Genomic DNA, 15,821 nt, shown 5'->3' on the forward strand with positions numbered 1-15,821 from the left:
TACACTTCCTCCCACACTTTATTCACAAAATCCAAAAATAGACACAGGTTGAAAATAAAGTCAGGCCACAAGTCACTGACAAATGAGCTCAGTCGTTATGTGTCCAATATGTATTCCTTTCCAAACGGTTATTACGAATTAAATTCATCAAGGGAAAAAACTGAATAGCACATCTCTTTTTCTCCAGTGTACAGCAAACCACAGCTGAAGAGTGTGTTCAATAAGAACACACACGGGCGGGGCATGTTCTCACGCGTTGCCCGTGACGTGTTGAATATTAACAGAGATATTTCTATATACATACACTTAATCAAGTGGTAACCATAGCGTGTGGGAGTTTGACACTATTTCATCAGGCTGCAGGGGTCAAAAAGGCAGATGGATGTGGAACCTAAGCATGCTCACATCAAGTGATGGTTGCGCCTCTGTCCAGCTCTCCAAAAAACAAAAGTGCCTCACGAAGGACCAACTGGAGGCGCTGATGAGCAGTCACCTGAAGAAAAAGGGGGCCGGAAGTGTCTGCAGCCCGAGGACCCGAACGAACGCTGTTTGACAACTTATTCCATGTCCTACTAGTGCACTCAATTGTCCATGAACTTGTATACCTATCGTAACGCGCTAGTCCTTCTGCGAGTGCGTCCTTGTCATTCTACTAATGTGCTGAATTGTCCTACTTGTGATGACAGCGTACTAGTACATGGATAATTCAGCACAGTAGTAAGATATTGAATAAATGTCCCAACGGCTTGCCATAGGACCCCCAGGTGTTACTATGGCAACAATCAGGCGCACTGCCACTGAACTGTATCACCGTTAAAAAAAATTAAAGGGACAGGTGAAAGTGTATTAAGACTGCAGTAGTTCTACAGCTCTGCCACACTTCAAAATCAAACGTAAAGTTTAGAAGAAAATGTCAAATCAGGCAGGTTGTTGGCTCAGCATTGCTGAATGTTAGAAGGAAGCTTGGCAAAAACAAAAAAAGATGAAAAGTTAGCAGTGCTGTCCAATGGGTTAGACTACCGATCAGAATTTTATTTTGCCTCAAGCAAACATTTTTGTATTTCATCAGGATGTGTTGGCGTGAGCCGTGGTAAAGTAGGTTACCCTCCCCGCTCGTCATCTCCCAATATCCCCAGCAGCCCAAAAGAATAGAACTAGAAAAAAAAGTCAAGAAAGAAAGGCCCCTCTCCTCGAGCGCTGAATGTCCTGTGCAGTGAGGAAGAGGAAGATGAAAGTGAAAAGGAAGGACGAGACCGATATATGACGACGACGTGATGAAGCGCATCTATACTGGAGCGTGATGGCAGTCAGTTGTCAATTTGCAGATCCTTTAAGAAAAGGAGGACCTGCTGCTGAATTCCAAATAAGACTTTTTGATCACACCTTGAATAATAAAATCTGTACATATATTTCTTCATGATTACTTTGTCCAAAGGGGACGTGTATTTGTCTTGAATCTTTATCGTATATTTCTTAACTCTTTATCTGCTCTTTAATTTAGACTTTCTCAGTCCCATCCGGTGTGTACGCGACCGTGAAGAACGCCCCTGCCGCCAGCGACCTTTGTGCGGCATTCGCTAGCAGCACTTTTTCTTCCGTTTACTGTTCCGAGTCAGTTTGACCACGTCGTTCTGTTGCTGCTGTTGCTGCTTGGCCAGCACCTCCTTCTTGGCTCGGAGCACCAGCTCGGTGATGCAGTTGAACATCTGCGTGAGAAGCAAAGAGACGCTAAATAGAGCCACGACCACCGGACAAGTTTTTCCTATCACGTTACCTCTTCAACATTGATGTTCTCTTTTGCGCTCGTCTCAAACAGGTTGATGCCCATTTGTTCCGCAAACTTCTGCGCGTCGGTGGTCTCCACCACCTTGGAGTTGGGGTCATCGTTTTTGTTTCCCACTGAAAATAGAACAAAATGAAGTGGTGCTTGAGAAGCCTAACTCCGTGTCAAACATTCTGCCTTGACCAGGATGGTAACGCTTCACTTGTGATGGACGTCGTTTACACTGCAGCGTTCAAGTGACACAATTCCCACATTTTGCTCTCTAGCGGTACAATTTGGATACGGGTCATGTCAATGTAAATAGCAAAAAACATGGAACCGGATACCTTCAGCTCAAAATCTGTGCTTTCCCGAATGTGGATACAAATCTAATACATATGGGACATGTGCCAAAGCTTTTGCAGAGTGAATGCATAGATTTGATATCTACAGAGAACTATAAACATTTTGGGGTGGGCATCAATGACGCACAGATTTTCGTTGTGAGTTTAGTTTCATTCATTATTCCAATGTATCAATTGATATTCCTACAATTCAATTGATTTGATCTGTGCTCAGCCAGTTAGCCTTCCGGATTTAAATCAATTTGAAAGGTAACCAATCGATTATATCGATACTATGAAATAACACATTGGACTTACGTACGGCAGACTTTTATGGAGCTGTGTATGTGTTATATTACCAAGAAACTAACAGCAGTCAGCAATGCTTCTTTCTTCTTTGTCTCTCTTCTTCGTCGTATCCTATCATACACCCCACATGTAGTCACTCCTTTGCGTAATGCCCCCAGTGGTTGGATGAAACACCTTAGCAAGTGTCTGCGCTGTTTTTTTAAGCGCTTTTATTGACGTTTAAGACATCGGTCTGTCTGGTAGATGGCAGATGAGATGGAGGCTAGCAAGAAATTAACATTAAGGATGTGACTCACGGCACTGGCCGTGCAACATTGAAGCCTTTCAAGCTCGCGAGCTTCGCTTCGTGATCAATACATCGCTCAGCAGAGATCAAGTGTGAGTGTAAAGTGTTGTGAATGTGATTATCGCATAAAAATGTGGCCGTTAGAAATGCTGAGAACGTTGTTGAATGTGCGACCAAGTGGGGCCATCGAAAAAATGTTTTTGTAGCTTTTCAGAGAACGATAGCATAGTACGAGGAAGGGGAACTTTGAGAACAAGTGGCAACGTCAACTACTGGATGCTCACGTTTGTGCCACAAAAAGCAGTTTTGTTCATTTATTTAGCAGTCTATGTATTATTAACACTATTCCCAAAAGAGTTTACCCGTGAAAACGTCACAGTGTTTTGTTTTTGCCCCATTAGTATTTGTTTAGAACAGGAATTCTCAACCTCTGGGTCGTGGCAGTCAAAAATCGCAATCACGATTAAAATTTTATTAATTGTGGGTACGGAAAGTAGTCAGACCCCCTTAAAATTTTCACTCTGTTATATTGCAGCTATTTGCTAAAATCATTAAGGTTTTTTTCTCATTAATGCACACACAGCACCCCGTATTGACAGGAAAAAATGGAATTGTTGAAATTTTGGCAATTGATTAAAAAAGAAAAACTGAAATATCACACAGCCATAAGTATTCAGACCCTTTGCCGTGACACTCATATATTTAACTCGGGTGCTGTCCATTTCTTCTGATCATCCTTGAGATGGTTCTACACATTCATTGGAGTCCAGCTGTGTTTGATTATACTGATTGAACTTGATTAGGAAAGCCACACACCTGTCTATATAAGACCTTACAGCTCACAGTGCATGTCAGAGCAAACGAGAATCATGAGGTCAAAGGAACTGCCTGAAGAGCTAAGAGACAGAATTGTGGCAAGGCCCAGAACTGGCCAAGGTTACAAAAAAAATTCTGCTGCACTTAAGGTTCCTAAGAGCACAGTTGCCTCCATAATCCTTAAATGGAAGACGTTTGGGACGACCAGAACCCTTCCTCGAGCTGGCCGTCCGGCCAAACTGAGCAATCGGTGGAGAAGAGCCCAAAGATCACTGTGGCTGAGAACCCAAAGATCACTGTGGCTGAGCTCCAGAGGTGCAGTCGGGAGATAGGAGAACATTCTAGAAAGTCAACCATCACTGCTGCCCTCCACCAGTCGGGGCTTTATGGCAGAGTGGCCCGACGGAAGCCTCTCCTCAGTGCAAGACATGAAAGCCCGCATGGAGTTTGCTAAAAAACACCTTAAGGACTCCACGATGGTGAGAAATAAGATTCTCTGGTCTGATGAGACCAAGATAGAACTTTCTGCCGTTAATTCTAAGCGGTATGTGTGGCGAAAACCAGGCACTGCTCATCACCTGTCCAATACAGTCCCAACAGTGAAGCATGGTGGTGGCAGCATCAGGCAGTGGGGGTGTTTTTCAGCTGCAGAGACAGGACGGCTGGTTGCAATCGAAGGAAAGATGAATGCGGCCAAGTACACGAATATCCTGGACGAAAACCTTCTCCAGAGGACTCAGGACCTCAGACTGGGCTGAAGGTTCACCTTCCAACAAGACAATGACCCTAAGCACACAGCTAAAATAATGAAGGAGTGGCTTCAGAACAACTCTGTGACTGGTCTTGAATGACCCAGCCAGAGCCCTGATTTAAACCCAATTGAGCATCTCTGGAGAGACTTGAAAATGGCTGTCCACCAACGTTGACCATCCAACTTGACAGAACTGGAGAGGATCTGCAAGGAGGAATGGCATAGGATCCCCAAATCCAGGTGTGAAAAAAGGGTGCTTTTACTCAATACTGAGCAAAGGTTCTGAAAACTTCTGGCTGTGTGATAGTTCAGTTTTTCTTTTTTAATAAATCTGCAAAAACGTCAACAATTCCGTTTTTTTCTGTCAATATGGGGTGCTGTGTGTACATTAATGAGGAAAAAAAATGATTTTAGCAAATGGCTGCAATATAGCAAAGAGTGACAATTTTAAGGGGGTCTGAATACTTTCTGTACCCACTGCACACACCTCAATATTTAGCCTGACATGCTTAAATCCAAATGTTACTTACTAGTATTGATACAATTGATTGGTTACCTTTTAAAACGATTTCAATAAATATATTTACGTCCGGGAGGTGAACTTGCCAAGCACAGATCGATCCAATGGGATCATAGGAATATAAATGGATACATCGATATAATGAATGAATCATGACACCACTAACTACGACTACTACTACTCTTCTGCTTTGTATTTCCCAGCAGTGTGGATGTCCTGTGGCACCATGCTGCCTCTTACAGGTCAATATTACTATTATGACATCTGGTTTGGGAGAAGAGACAGGATTGTCTGTGGAGATCATTTGTTATGCTTGTGGTATGATGTGTTGGTCACCTTGAGTACAACAAACTATAAGAGACTATATACACTGAAGGAATACACGTCGATTTTTTTCTCCTTCTCATGTGTGGGATTTCTCACGTTTGAAAAATCGCTTCAAATGTAAATAATTTATTTTTTTAAATCTGTATTTTTGTTAAAATCACTAGCTCGATACTTTATGTTCTGGCCAACGAGTGTAGGCAGTCCCCACATTGAGTCTCTAAGTCTAGACAACATTTTTCTGTATGCAGACACTCACCTAATATTCGACACACATCATCACAGTTCTGGTTGATTTCATGTAACCATCGTTTGACGTTGACAAAGGACTCTGCGCTCGTGACGTCATATACCACGATGACCCCATGCGTTCCTCTGTAATACCTGAACACAGAGAAGGAGAGTTGCACTTAGTACTAACGCCAACATCGAGGAAAGGAAACCAAACTTAAAAACCAATATAAACACATAACTAATATTTACAGTGGCTGCAGATTCACTACAAGGCAACTCACCGATGGTACAAGTGACTTGCAATATGTTTTATGACTGATACAATTCTTGCTAGAAAACCACCAGGACTTTTGGAACAGCATCTCGTACATAGATGAATAGAGTGGAGACCAGTCAAAAGTAAACCTGCAGCTGGGGCTTCAAATGGCAAGCTGGCCCCAGTGTTGCTCTGCAGTGCCAAACAAACACAGAGGACCTTTTGTCCGCCTCACCATGTGTATGTTATTATGGTTGTATGCATTTGTGTGTAGTGTTAGAAGCGGAGGGCATACAGAGTTGTCTGAACATGCCAACAATCTACAGTTGGAGTGGTGTAGACGACCGCGGGAAAGGCTAACTGGTTGTTTGTGAGCATGTTCATAATGTGAATAAGGAACCATTAAGTGCCCCACACGTGCGCGCGCATACACACACTTGTCCTTAGGTATGAAGTGTGTTAAGATTGGATTTGTCCAAACTTTAGGCTCTGAAAGGGGTCGGGCGGACAATCTTAAATAATGAACACATTCAATATTTACGACCGAAGATCTTCGTGTGTGACGAAAGCCAAAGTCTCCCGAGTCATGATGCTGAAAATTGTGACGTGAAACGGAATGTAGACAATCAAGGAAGCACCCTATACTGACAAACAGGGAAACGACCATAAGTGAAAACACACTGTCTTAGGCTCACGACACACAAAGATTGCCTGCTTAATTTGTCTGTCGTTTTAATTTCATTGATTATTACAAACACGGTCACGTGCAAAGGTTTTAATAACTTTGTTATGAAGCTAGCAAAGCTCACAAATCTATCTATCTATCTATACCCTGTTTATAGCATAGACATATGAAGGTACTGTATGTGCAAAGTTAAAACGCCCTAAAAGAGTATTGTATAAGAAAACAAACTATCATTAAAATAAAGTCCAATAATTGCAGTGGTAATGATTTATCCATGTTCTGCTTGGGACTATGATTTGAAATCATCATAAACGATAGTTTTATATGGTGGTTGTACACTTATGCAATCATTTTAAAATGTATGTCAATCATATTGTTGTGGTAATGGTCAAAATTAAGTGGTTTTATCAGGGAAAGAGGGTTAGAAGCCCTCACTATAAAAACTGGCCCCGCTGAGTTGAACAAATGATCAAATAAAAGTAAAGCCTTTGTTTTTTTGGTTATTATTATTTTTTTATTTATTTAATTGACATGTTTTGACTGCTACTGCTTGTTGCGGACAAACTTCTTGTTCACACTAACATATTTTGCAAATATATCTCGAGTCACTGTCAATCGAAACTATGGTATGCCATGGTCAAGCTGTACCTCCTCAAAAAATGGTGTCACCAAATCATGTGCTGGTGCGACCAACCGAAAAAGCAGAAAAAGTTGGTCGCACCAGTGCTACAGGTACAAAGGTTTGTGTCGAGCCCTGCATAAAGACAATCGGGCTGCTTTTGTGCTGATTCTGCCCCTTCCCAGCCAAGCACTTCAAACGCCAGACAATCGTAAATCTTATAAAATTATCCTATAAGATTACCCATAGGTCTGATGTGTGTGAGAAGTGGATTGGTCCCGATTTTAGGGTCTGAAACAGTTCTAGGCCAACAATCTTAAATAATGAATGTGTTCGATATTGAATGTCTAACATTGTGTGTTCAACGACAAATTTTCATGTGTGTCTTTAGTGTCCAACCTGGTGTACATGTCATCATATGCCTCGATTGGCCTTTGCCACCTCTACCTTCGCCCTATGTCGCATCTCCCGATATTCCTTTCTCCTGTCCTCAGGCCTCTCAGTTTCCCACTTCTTAGCTAACCTCTTTCCTTGTGTGATTCCTGTGGTTCCACCATCAAGTCTCCTTCTCCCCTTTCTTACCAGAAGATACACCAAGTCCCCTCCTGCCTGTCTCTCTGATCACCTTGGTTATAGTGGGCCAGTCTTCTGGAAGCTCCTCCTGTCCACCAAGAGTCTCTCTCACCACTTCTCGAAAAGCCGCACAACACTGTACCTTTCTCAGCTTCCACCACATGGTTCTCTGCTCTGCCTTTGTCTTCTTAATCTTCCTCACCACCACCAGAGTCATCTTACACACCTCCATCTTATGCTGTCTAGCTATAGTCTCCCCTACCACTACATAACAGTCAGTGACCTCCTTCAGATTACATCGTCTGCACAAGATGTAATCAGCGTGCTTCTACCTCCGCGCTTTTAGGTCACCCTATGTTCCTGCCTCTTCAGAAGAAAGTGTTCACTACAGCCATTTCCATCCTTTTTGCAAAGTCTACCACCAACTGTCCCTCCAAGTTCCTTTCCTGGATGCCAGACTTACCCATCGCTTCTTCATCACCCCTCTTTCTTTCACTGACAAGTCCATTACAATCTGCACCAATCACGACTCTCTCTCCCTGTCTGGGATGCTTCGTCTAGCTCCTTCCAGAATTTCTCTTTCAGCTCTAGGTCACATCCTACTTGTTGGGCATAGCCGCTAATCACATTATACATAACACCCTCAACTTCAAGTTTCAGTCTTATCACTCGATCTGATACTCTTTTCACCTCCAAGACATTCTTGGCTAACTCTTCCTTTAAAATAACCCCTACCACATTTCTCTTTCCATCTACACCATGGTAAAATAATTTAAACCCTGCCACTAAACTTCGAGCCTTACTGCCCTTCCACCTGGTATCCTGGACACAAAATATCTCAAGTTTTCTGCTAACCATCAAGTCAACCAACTCACGAGCTTTTCCTGTCATCGTCCCAACATTCAAAGTCCTCACATTCAATTCTAGGCTTTGTGCTTTCCTCTTCTCTTTGTGCCCAAAAACCTGCTTTCCACCTCTTCGACCCACAGTAGCTGAATGTCCACCGGCGCCCTGTAGGTTAACAACAGCGGTGGCGTACGTTGTTAACCCCGCCCAGGACCAATCCAGTATATGATAGCAACATAATGTAATAAATAGGACAGTGGCATTTTAACAGGTAATAAGGTTGTCATTTAAGCGGGCACACAGGCTAAATGGTAATATCTGCTTCATCTAATTATACAAAATCTCAAGACCACAAAGGCCCTTTTTCTTGGTTTCTTATGCAAAACAAGAACCACACCTGAGACCTTCGTGTGTGTATATGTTTATGTAAGTTTGTGTATACATCAACTCACGTGGATGTGATGGTGCGAAAGCGCTCCTGTCCTGCTGTATCCCAGATCTGTAACTTCACCTTCTCCCCATTGATCTCCACCGTCCGGATCTTGAAGTCCACTCCAATTGTGGTGATATAGCTACCTGCAAACGTGAATGTAACACAGCATCAGATTTTAGTTCCGTGAAATATACATATGCTTTGAAAATCAGACAATTTGGAATTCGACCACAATTTTGTGCAAAAATATTGCTCATATGTGAAACATAAAACAAGATCTTCACACAAGACATGATCAAATCTTGCGAGACTTCAGGTTATTGAGCATCTGAAAGATTAACTAACTGCGTTTTTTTTTTTTTATATTTTGTGCTACCACCACAGAAGGATATCAATGATGGCAAACAGAAAAAATACAGTTCACGTGTCTCTGTCCTGGCTACTCAGTCCACTACCATTTAGAAAAAGAGCAATGTACAGTGCAAAGTCAGGTGTGTTTAGGGGGCCAACAGGTTAATGTGTAGAGCCACAAGCAAGTATCCTCTGTCAGCATTTGCGTCAGCGTGTCCACCATGCACCATCATTTTAGGTGAGTATTAGTGATGCACTGAAATAGAAATTATTGACCAAAAACCAAACCTGGGGAGCCAAAGGCCAAAAACCGAAATGAATTATCATCCATCCATCCATCCATTTTCTGAGCCGCTTCTCCTCACTAGGGTCGCGGGCATGCTGGAGCCTATCCCAGCTATCATCGGGCAGGAGGCGGGGTACACCCTGAACTGGTTGCCAGCCAATCGCAGGGCACAAACAAACAAACACCCATTCGCACTCACACCTACGGGCAATTTAGAGTCTTCAATTAACGCATGTTTTTGGGATGTGGGAGGAAAACGGAGTGCCCGGAGAAAACCCACGCAGGCATGGGGAGAACATGCAAACTCCACACAGGCAGGGTCGGGGATTGAACCCGGGTCCTCAGAACTGTGAGGCTGACACTCTAACCAGTCGTACACCGTGTCGCCGAAAGGAATTATCAATCAAACTGAATTTGTAAGCGCTTTTCATACAAAAAAAATGCAACACAAAGCGCTTTACATTTATTGAAATATAAAAAATAAAACCTGTCAATTACTAATTATGAAACTATGCCAATCACTGGAAATTTGCATTTGTGGCTATGACTGCAGAGCGGCTCAATTATAGAAATTCACTTTCAGAACAATTTTTCTGAATTTCCATATTTTTTTAATGTCAAGAACATTACCGTGGGACAGTTACTGCAGTATGTTATATAGTAGGATAAAAATAATGCTGCATACGGTTCAGTTTCACAATGTAATCATTATCACATAATGGTGGACGCATTTGCGGCAAAATTGACAAGAGGACGCGAGGCGCACGTTCGTCTCCACAGTTTAGCATCGTAATTCGCCGCGTTCACCTCCGTGGCTTGCCATTGTATTTAGCCGCGTTCGCTGTAGCTCGTAGTTAGCAGGGGCGGCGCAAATACATAGGACGCAACAAACATTTTACCTTAGTAGCCGAACAGCGGAGAGCAGCAAAGTTGGGCGACAATCGGGGTGCACCAGTTTGGCCTAGCCCCTAGCATAATGACGGCAAAGCCACACCGCTCCCACAATTCAATGTGACATGCAAATTTGAATTAATCCCGTAACAAAGAGGTTAATTTTTGTTGTTGTTAATGTGTGTTTATGTTACCACTAGTTGAATGCGCGCCTTATTTAACTGTCACATTTATGGTTGATTTATGGTGCATGACATTATCAAACCGTGACTGCTTTGTGTAAAATAATGTCTCAGTCAATTCAACTACATAGTCAGCAAAGTCCAATGGCCATAGCTTGTTAATCGTAAACATTTCTTAACTTTGTAGTGTACAAGCTCGCGTGTCAGCCGCGAAACAAGCTATGACTTAAAAGCAATAAACAACATGTTATTTTGTCCGTTTTGTTTTGGTGACAAAAGTCTTGCGGTACGAAACCAAAAACAAACTGTTAGGCTATTTTTAGCCGTCGAATATTTGGTGCATCACTAGTGAGTATATAGTCTGCTGTTAATTAACTTTAGGTTGACTTATTTATACACTTATATGACAGTTTAGAATTTCAAAAAAGCATAAGCAAAGAAGCTGAATCACCAATCACCAAGCTGCAATTTTCTCCCCTCACTTCTATGTTCACTCTGCATACAACATGTCTTTGTAGAGTGAGTAATTTCATTTGAGATTGATTTAGTCTTCACATACAATTTAACTTATTTCTATAAATGCATGACAGTAAATGTTAAATGTTTACATTCTTTAACCATTACTATAGGTTTTGAGAACGAGGATCGGTTGACCCTTAATTATTTAATTATAATCCATTTCAATGCAAATTTGTTTGGAAATTAGAACACGTTAGCAGTTGATTCTTTGGAAGTTCCACTGTATTTAGGGTTAGACAGAAACACCCACCTGAAAATGTGTTGTCTGCGAAACGAAGCAGGAGACTGCTCTTCCCCACTCCTGCGGAGGAAACAGAGGGACAGTGTGAGCTTTAAGATGAGTCAACTACACAGTTAGTACCTAGCAAAAACGATCTAATTGTCTGGGAATCCAAGCCCAACGGCATGGCACAAATGCAAACCCAATATCAACTGCTGTAATCCTTGTGCACTTCATAGTCCTACAAACTAAAGGTAAAAAGGGTGGACATTTTCATGGGAAAAATTGATCAATTGAATGGGATTTAAAGGATTTATGGAATTGACAATAAATACGGTATGGTGATGATTTGTTGCAACCATAGAAGAGAAGGTAGACTAGATGATAAGTGAGAGTGAAGGAATATTAGATGTCACCTATGAAATTCCTCTGCTGCATCTGGGGTGCGACCTAAGCTACCTACTGGGGGGTTGTCAGATGGTGTTTTATTGCTCCAAACCTAACAGCTATCAGTTTCCTTTGGCCTCCTTGCTCCATTATTTGGGTCAAACAATAACAGAGGCTTCAAAGTAGATGAGACTGTGTACTGATAATTTAAAGCTCCAATATGTTTGTCTTGGTGTCGATGAGACACACATCCTCCTGAATAGTCACCCATGATCTCTTAAGCTTCAAACAGCAAAACCAAGCTGGATGCAGAACGCTTAACTAGTATCATGCAGATACCAGCAAGTTATTGTTGAAAATGGGCAGCAGTCATTGCATTTTGAGCTCGTTATCACAGTATGGAAATAGAGTCAGTCGTAGTTCCACAGTGCAGCTGAAGGAACACTGGAATCAGTGTGCTCTGATGATGATGATGCGGTTGTGCCAGGATCAGGATGGACAATGAATGTGGGGATCAGACCCCACAAAGCAATACAGTTAAGTACTGCGGGTTAACTTTGACTCCAATTGAGAGTGAAGTCGAGTCGATTATTCATGTTTTTATTCAAGGGTGCATAACGTGGTTAAATCAACATAACTATACAAAGAAAGTTGTCGTTGAACTTAGATATCTTAACATATAATTTCACGAAGTTACACTTTCGTTAACACGATGATAGTTTCACTTCATTTAAACGTGACTGCCTTGAGATGCTAATCAGACCGCAGTGCAGCATTCCTTTACCACCATAGAGTTAACATTTTCAGGCTAGCAATCGACATTACAAGTTGTTATTCCAAACAAATAGTTGCCGCAGTAGTTATTGTTTAGCGTTGTGCGAACCGTCCTAACCTTGTAATATCATCATAGCCTGTGGCTCGTACTAGCAAACGCAACAGCTTCATGACCCATACAAAAATATGATAGCCTAATTTCATGCTAGCTGCCGCAGCTAAAGGCAAATAAAAACAGACTCAAACGGTCTAATTCGCTCTTGTAACATTTCGGCCATTTATGCGACTTTGGCTTTAGTTGAGAAAAGTATTACGTTTGCTACACGACCAAAACAGGAAGATATTCGAGGGGAAAATTCGGCTGGTCTAGAGGCGATATCCGGCCTCATCGACAGACATGCCCAGCCCGGACACACAACCTCCACCCTGTCACTAACACTGGAATATAGCGGCCGGGGACATTACACAAAACTAATTTATCCCAAAAGCAATACACTAGTAATAGAAAACGAAACCTGAAGGCACAGTGCGTCCAGGTTGCAATTAGGCATTTACGCGTGTGTAAAAACACGACAGGCCCACTTCCCGTGCCACATCCCCGGCGTCGACTTACCGCTGTCACCGATGATGAGCAGTTTGAATAGGTAATCGTAGTCCCTGGCCATGCCGGCGGATCGTGGCTCACTCCCGCCTTGAGCCGCTTCTTTGGACCGTTTGTGGGTCAAGTCCCTTGTTTTCTTTTTTTAAAAAAAAAAACAACACACACACGACCCCGGACCCCCCAATGTTGCTGGGAAAAAACTACCGTTGCGATAAACCGGTCGCCCCGAGCCGGCGTCGTTTTTCTCGGGGGTTCGGCAATCGGTTCTGTACCGCCAAGCAGCCGGAAACTCCGCTTCCTCCTCTGTTGGTGGAACTGCAACGGACTCTGATCCGGCCACACTGCGCAGGCTCCAGCCGTCAAGCCGCCCCGTACCATTGAACAACATTGCCTTACACTTTTCTATAACAATTTAAATAAACAACAATATAAAACCGCTGATGATTACATAAGTGAAGATATATCATCCTGGGGCTGGCGATAATCAGCAAAATGGTTACACTAGCAGTAAGTATAAAAAGTACTCATCTTCTGTAGTTAAGTAGAAGTACAAATGCTCGTGTAAAAAGAGATGTTAAAAGTAATATCGTACTCACGTATTTCTGTGGGGGGGAAAAAAGTAGACATGAAATTGACCATTTTTCTTACTGTCAATTCCCTAATCTGTTTTGATTGGCGCAACGGGAAAAAAAACATTTCTGCACACAAAATAAATAATTCTAATCCTAATTCTTTTAATTTAAATAATGCTCGTACGGGGGGCAAAAATTTTTTACATGTCGATTGTAATGTCTAGGCTAGCTAGTCTTGGATCGACTTTTACACAAGCAAAACAACTGTAACCCATATTGCTAACGTTGTAAACTGAGCAAAAATAAACGCTAACGAATGAGAACTGGAAACAATACACCACGAATCGCTTTTCTAACAGAAAACATCAACGTCTTGTTTCTCCCAATCTGTTGCCATAGTTGTTAATGATCACTGGTTTTCGTTCGTCCCTGTTCTTTTTCACCTTTTAAGATCCAAAAAGCTCAAACAATTAATCTCATCTGATTGACTTTACCTCTTTTTTTATACATGTCATAATCAGCAGAGGTAGAAAAGTAAAAAGTAGTGAGCCTATTTTGACAAAGGAGTATAAAGTACAAATATTTAATTTTCAGATATAGGGAGTATAACAGTTCTTCAGAAAATTACTCAAGTGCAGATACTTGACAAATCTACTTTCCTTCCAAGCACTGCTGTGTAGACAAAAGTATTGGTGCCTATAGTCCCTCATCTGCAGCGACAACAGCTCCCACTCTTCTGGAAAGACTTTCCACAAGATTTTGTAGCGTATCTAAAGGAATTTGTGTCCATTCATCCATAGCAACAGTTGTGGCCTGGCTCACAATGCATGTTCTGCTTCATCCCGAATGGTATTTGATGGGGTTGTGGTCAGGACCAGGAAGTTCCTCCATCTCACCCAACCATGCATATATACATTATGCTCTGGTCGCATTCACACTCATACTGGGAACAGTACGATGTTCAGTTGCACCCACAAAGTTGAATACATGGAATTGTGCAAAATCTCTTGGTTGATCAGACATTTAAGATCCAGGGGTAATTTGACAAACTGATTTATTGATTATACAAATGGCATTTAGATTGATACACTGGTGTGGGCTCCAACTATTAGACCGCCGCTTTAATTTCATGTTAATTTTCATACCAAATCTGAATGCCTGAGGAAAGGTATCAACGACCATGCGAAACCGTAACATAGCCTTAAGTAAAAAGGCTTGAAAATAATTCACTCAAGCTGTTTTTTTATTTTGTATTGCCTTTTTACAACCAAATCAATGGGATAAAAAAACATTACTGTTGTAGACACTGCCCAAATGTCTCTTACACAAATCAATCAACAACCAAAAGGTAAGAGATGTGTGCAATATGCCATTACAGTGGCATCACCAATCATTTCAGCAAAATAGATTTTTTTTGTTGAAAATTCATAACAGAATTGGTCTAATTACAGTTACAAAACTGTAACATAAGCTGTAAAATGTGATAAATTATTATTTTTTTAATTAAAGAAAACATTTTCGATTTATAGGCTGTTAAAACAATGAAATAAGAGAAATGAAACATTTGTTGATAGGGGGGTTTGAAATTCTAACCAATAATTGTTTTCTCAGGATAGGAACTTGTGGTACATTCAAAGACCGCTTTTGTATCGGTCCCTGAAAGACACCGCAACATTGGACCTTTTGGGGGCTGAATAATACTTTTCAGCAGTCCAGTGCAGCCATGAACAGAGTAATACATTGAAAAACATTTTGAAAGCTGAATACATCTAAATTTAGAGCCTATCAAACCTGAAAACACCATAATGAGGAGGAAATAAAGTAAAATTGATGTGGAGGTCAATGTCATTGCAAAATCATATTCTCAAATTGTGACTCTCCTGACAAAAGGGGCGGGGCTAAAAAGTCAAGCGGGTTGAATTACAGATATGGTCTTGCAATTTTGTTTGTCAGCTAGCAAATATCCTGAGTTCCTGCGCTGGAAAACAGAGCAACATGAGCGGGTGAATGTGTCTGGACCTTTCATACATTGGAGATCAAATCAGTCGATCCATTTTTTGGCTGACATCATTATATAGCGCAGTCTGGTTCGATCACGTTAGTATGGTGTCATCTATTTCTTCATTGGAGTCCTGCTGACTGGCAATCTTCTTCAAAGAGCGGCGGTGACACTCGGATAGGAGGTCGTTACTTGCAGAGTCCAGAATGGCTGTAATCATCTGAAACGTAATAGAAAGCCCAACATGAGTGTCTACTTGTGTCAATAATTTCCGCCTATAA

The 15,821-nt window shown here is 41.7% G+C and overlaps 2 protein-coding genes across 4 annotated transcripts in view; both read right to left on the reverse strand.

Moving 5' to 3' along the window:
- Positions 1-13,276, reverse strand: rab35b (RAB35, member RAS oncogene family b). Of its 2 annotated transcripts, XM_061766710.1 has the most exons (6): positions 12,982-13,276; positions 11,238-11,288; positions 8,778-8,901; positions 5,372-5,496; positions 1,775-1,899; positions 1-1,706 (listed from the first exon to the last, which is right to left on the reverse strand). In XM_061766710.1, the coding sequence occupies exons 1-6, from the start codon at positions 13,031-13,033 to the stop codon at positions 1,578-1,580; spliced, it is 606 nt and encodes a 201-aa protein (XP_061622694.1). In that variant the 5' UTR covers positions 13,034-13,276; the 3' UTR covers positions 1-1,577. The 2 variants fall into 2 exon arrangements, with proteins under 2 accessions (XP_061622694.1, XP_061622695.1); XM_061766711.1 differs by lacking the exon at positions 1,775-1,899 and having other exon boundaries at positions 1,600-1,706; positions 12,982-13,120.
- gcn1 (GCN1 activator of EIF2AK4) overlaps positions 13,122-15,821 on the reverse strand; it is a 34,192-nt gene continuing 31,492 nt past the window's right edge. For both annotated transcript variants that reach the window (XM_061766709.1, XM_061766707.1), the window contains one exon: positions 13,122-15,760. In XM_061766709.1, coding sequence (XP_061622693.1) covers positions 15,635-15,760 — 126 coding nt within the window. In that variant the 3' untranslated portion in view covers positions 13,122-15,634. The remainder of the gene's footprint in view (positions 15,761-15,821) is intronic.

Source organism: Phyllopteryx taeniolatus, chromosome 3 (genome assembly GCF_024500385.1).
Source record: "Phyllopteryx taeniolatus isolate TA_2022b chromosome 3, UOR_Ptae_1.2, whole genome shotgun sequence".
In the NCBI taxonomy this organism is placed as follows: Eukaryota; Metazoa; Chordata; class Actinopteri; order Syngnathiformes; family Syngnathidae; genus Phyllopteryx; species Phyllopteryx taeniolatus.

Bases quoted from the DNA above. Each gene is read 5' to 3' on its own strand.
- rab35b (XM_061766710.1), bottom strand. From the start codon at position 13,033: ATGGCCAGGGACTACGATTACCTATTCAAACTGCTCATCATCGGTGAC. The intron at 1,900-5,371 runs GTGAGTGTCTGC...TTCTATTTTCAG, and splicing joins TGATGTGTGTCGAATATTAG to TGGGAAACAAAAACGATGAC. The intron at 1,707-1,774 runs GTAACGTGATAG...CTTCTCACGCAG, and splicing joins AGAACATCAATGTTGAAGAG to ATGTTCAACTGCATCACCGA.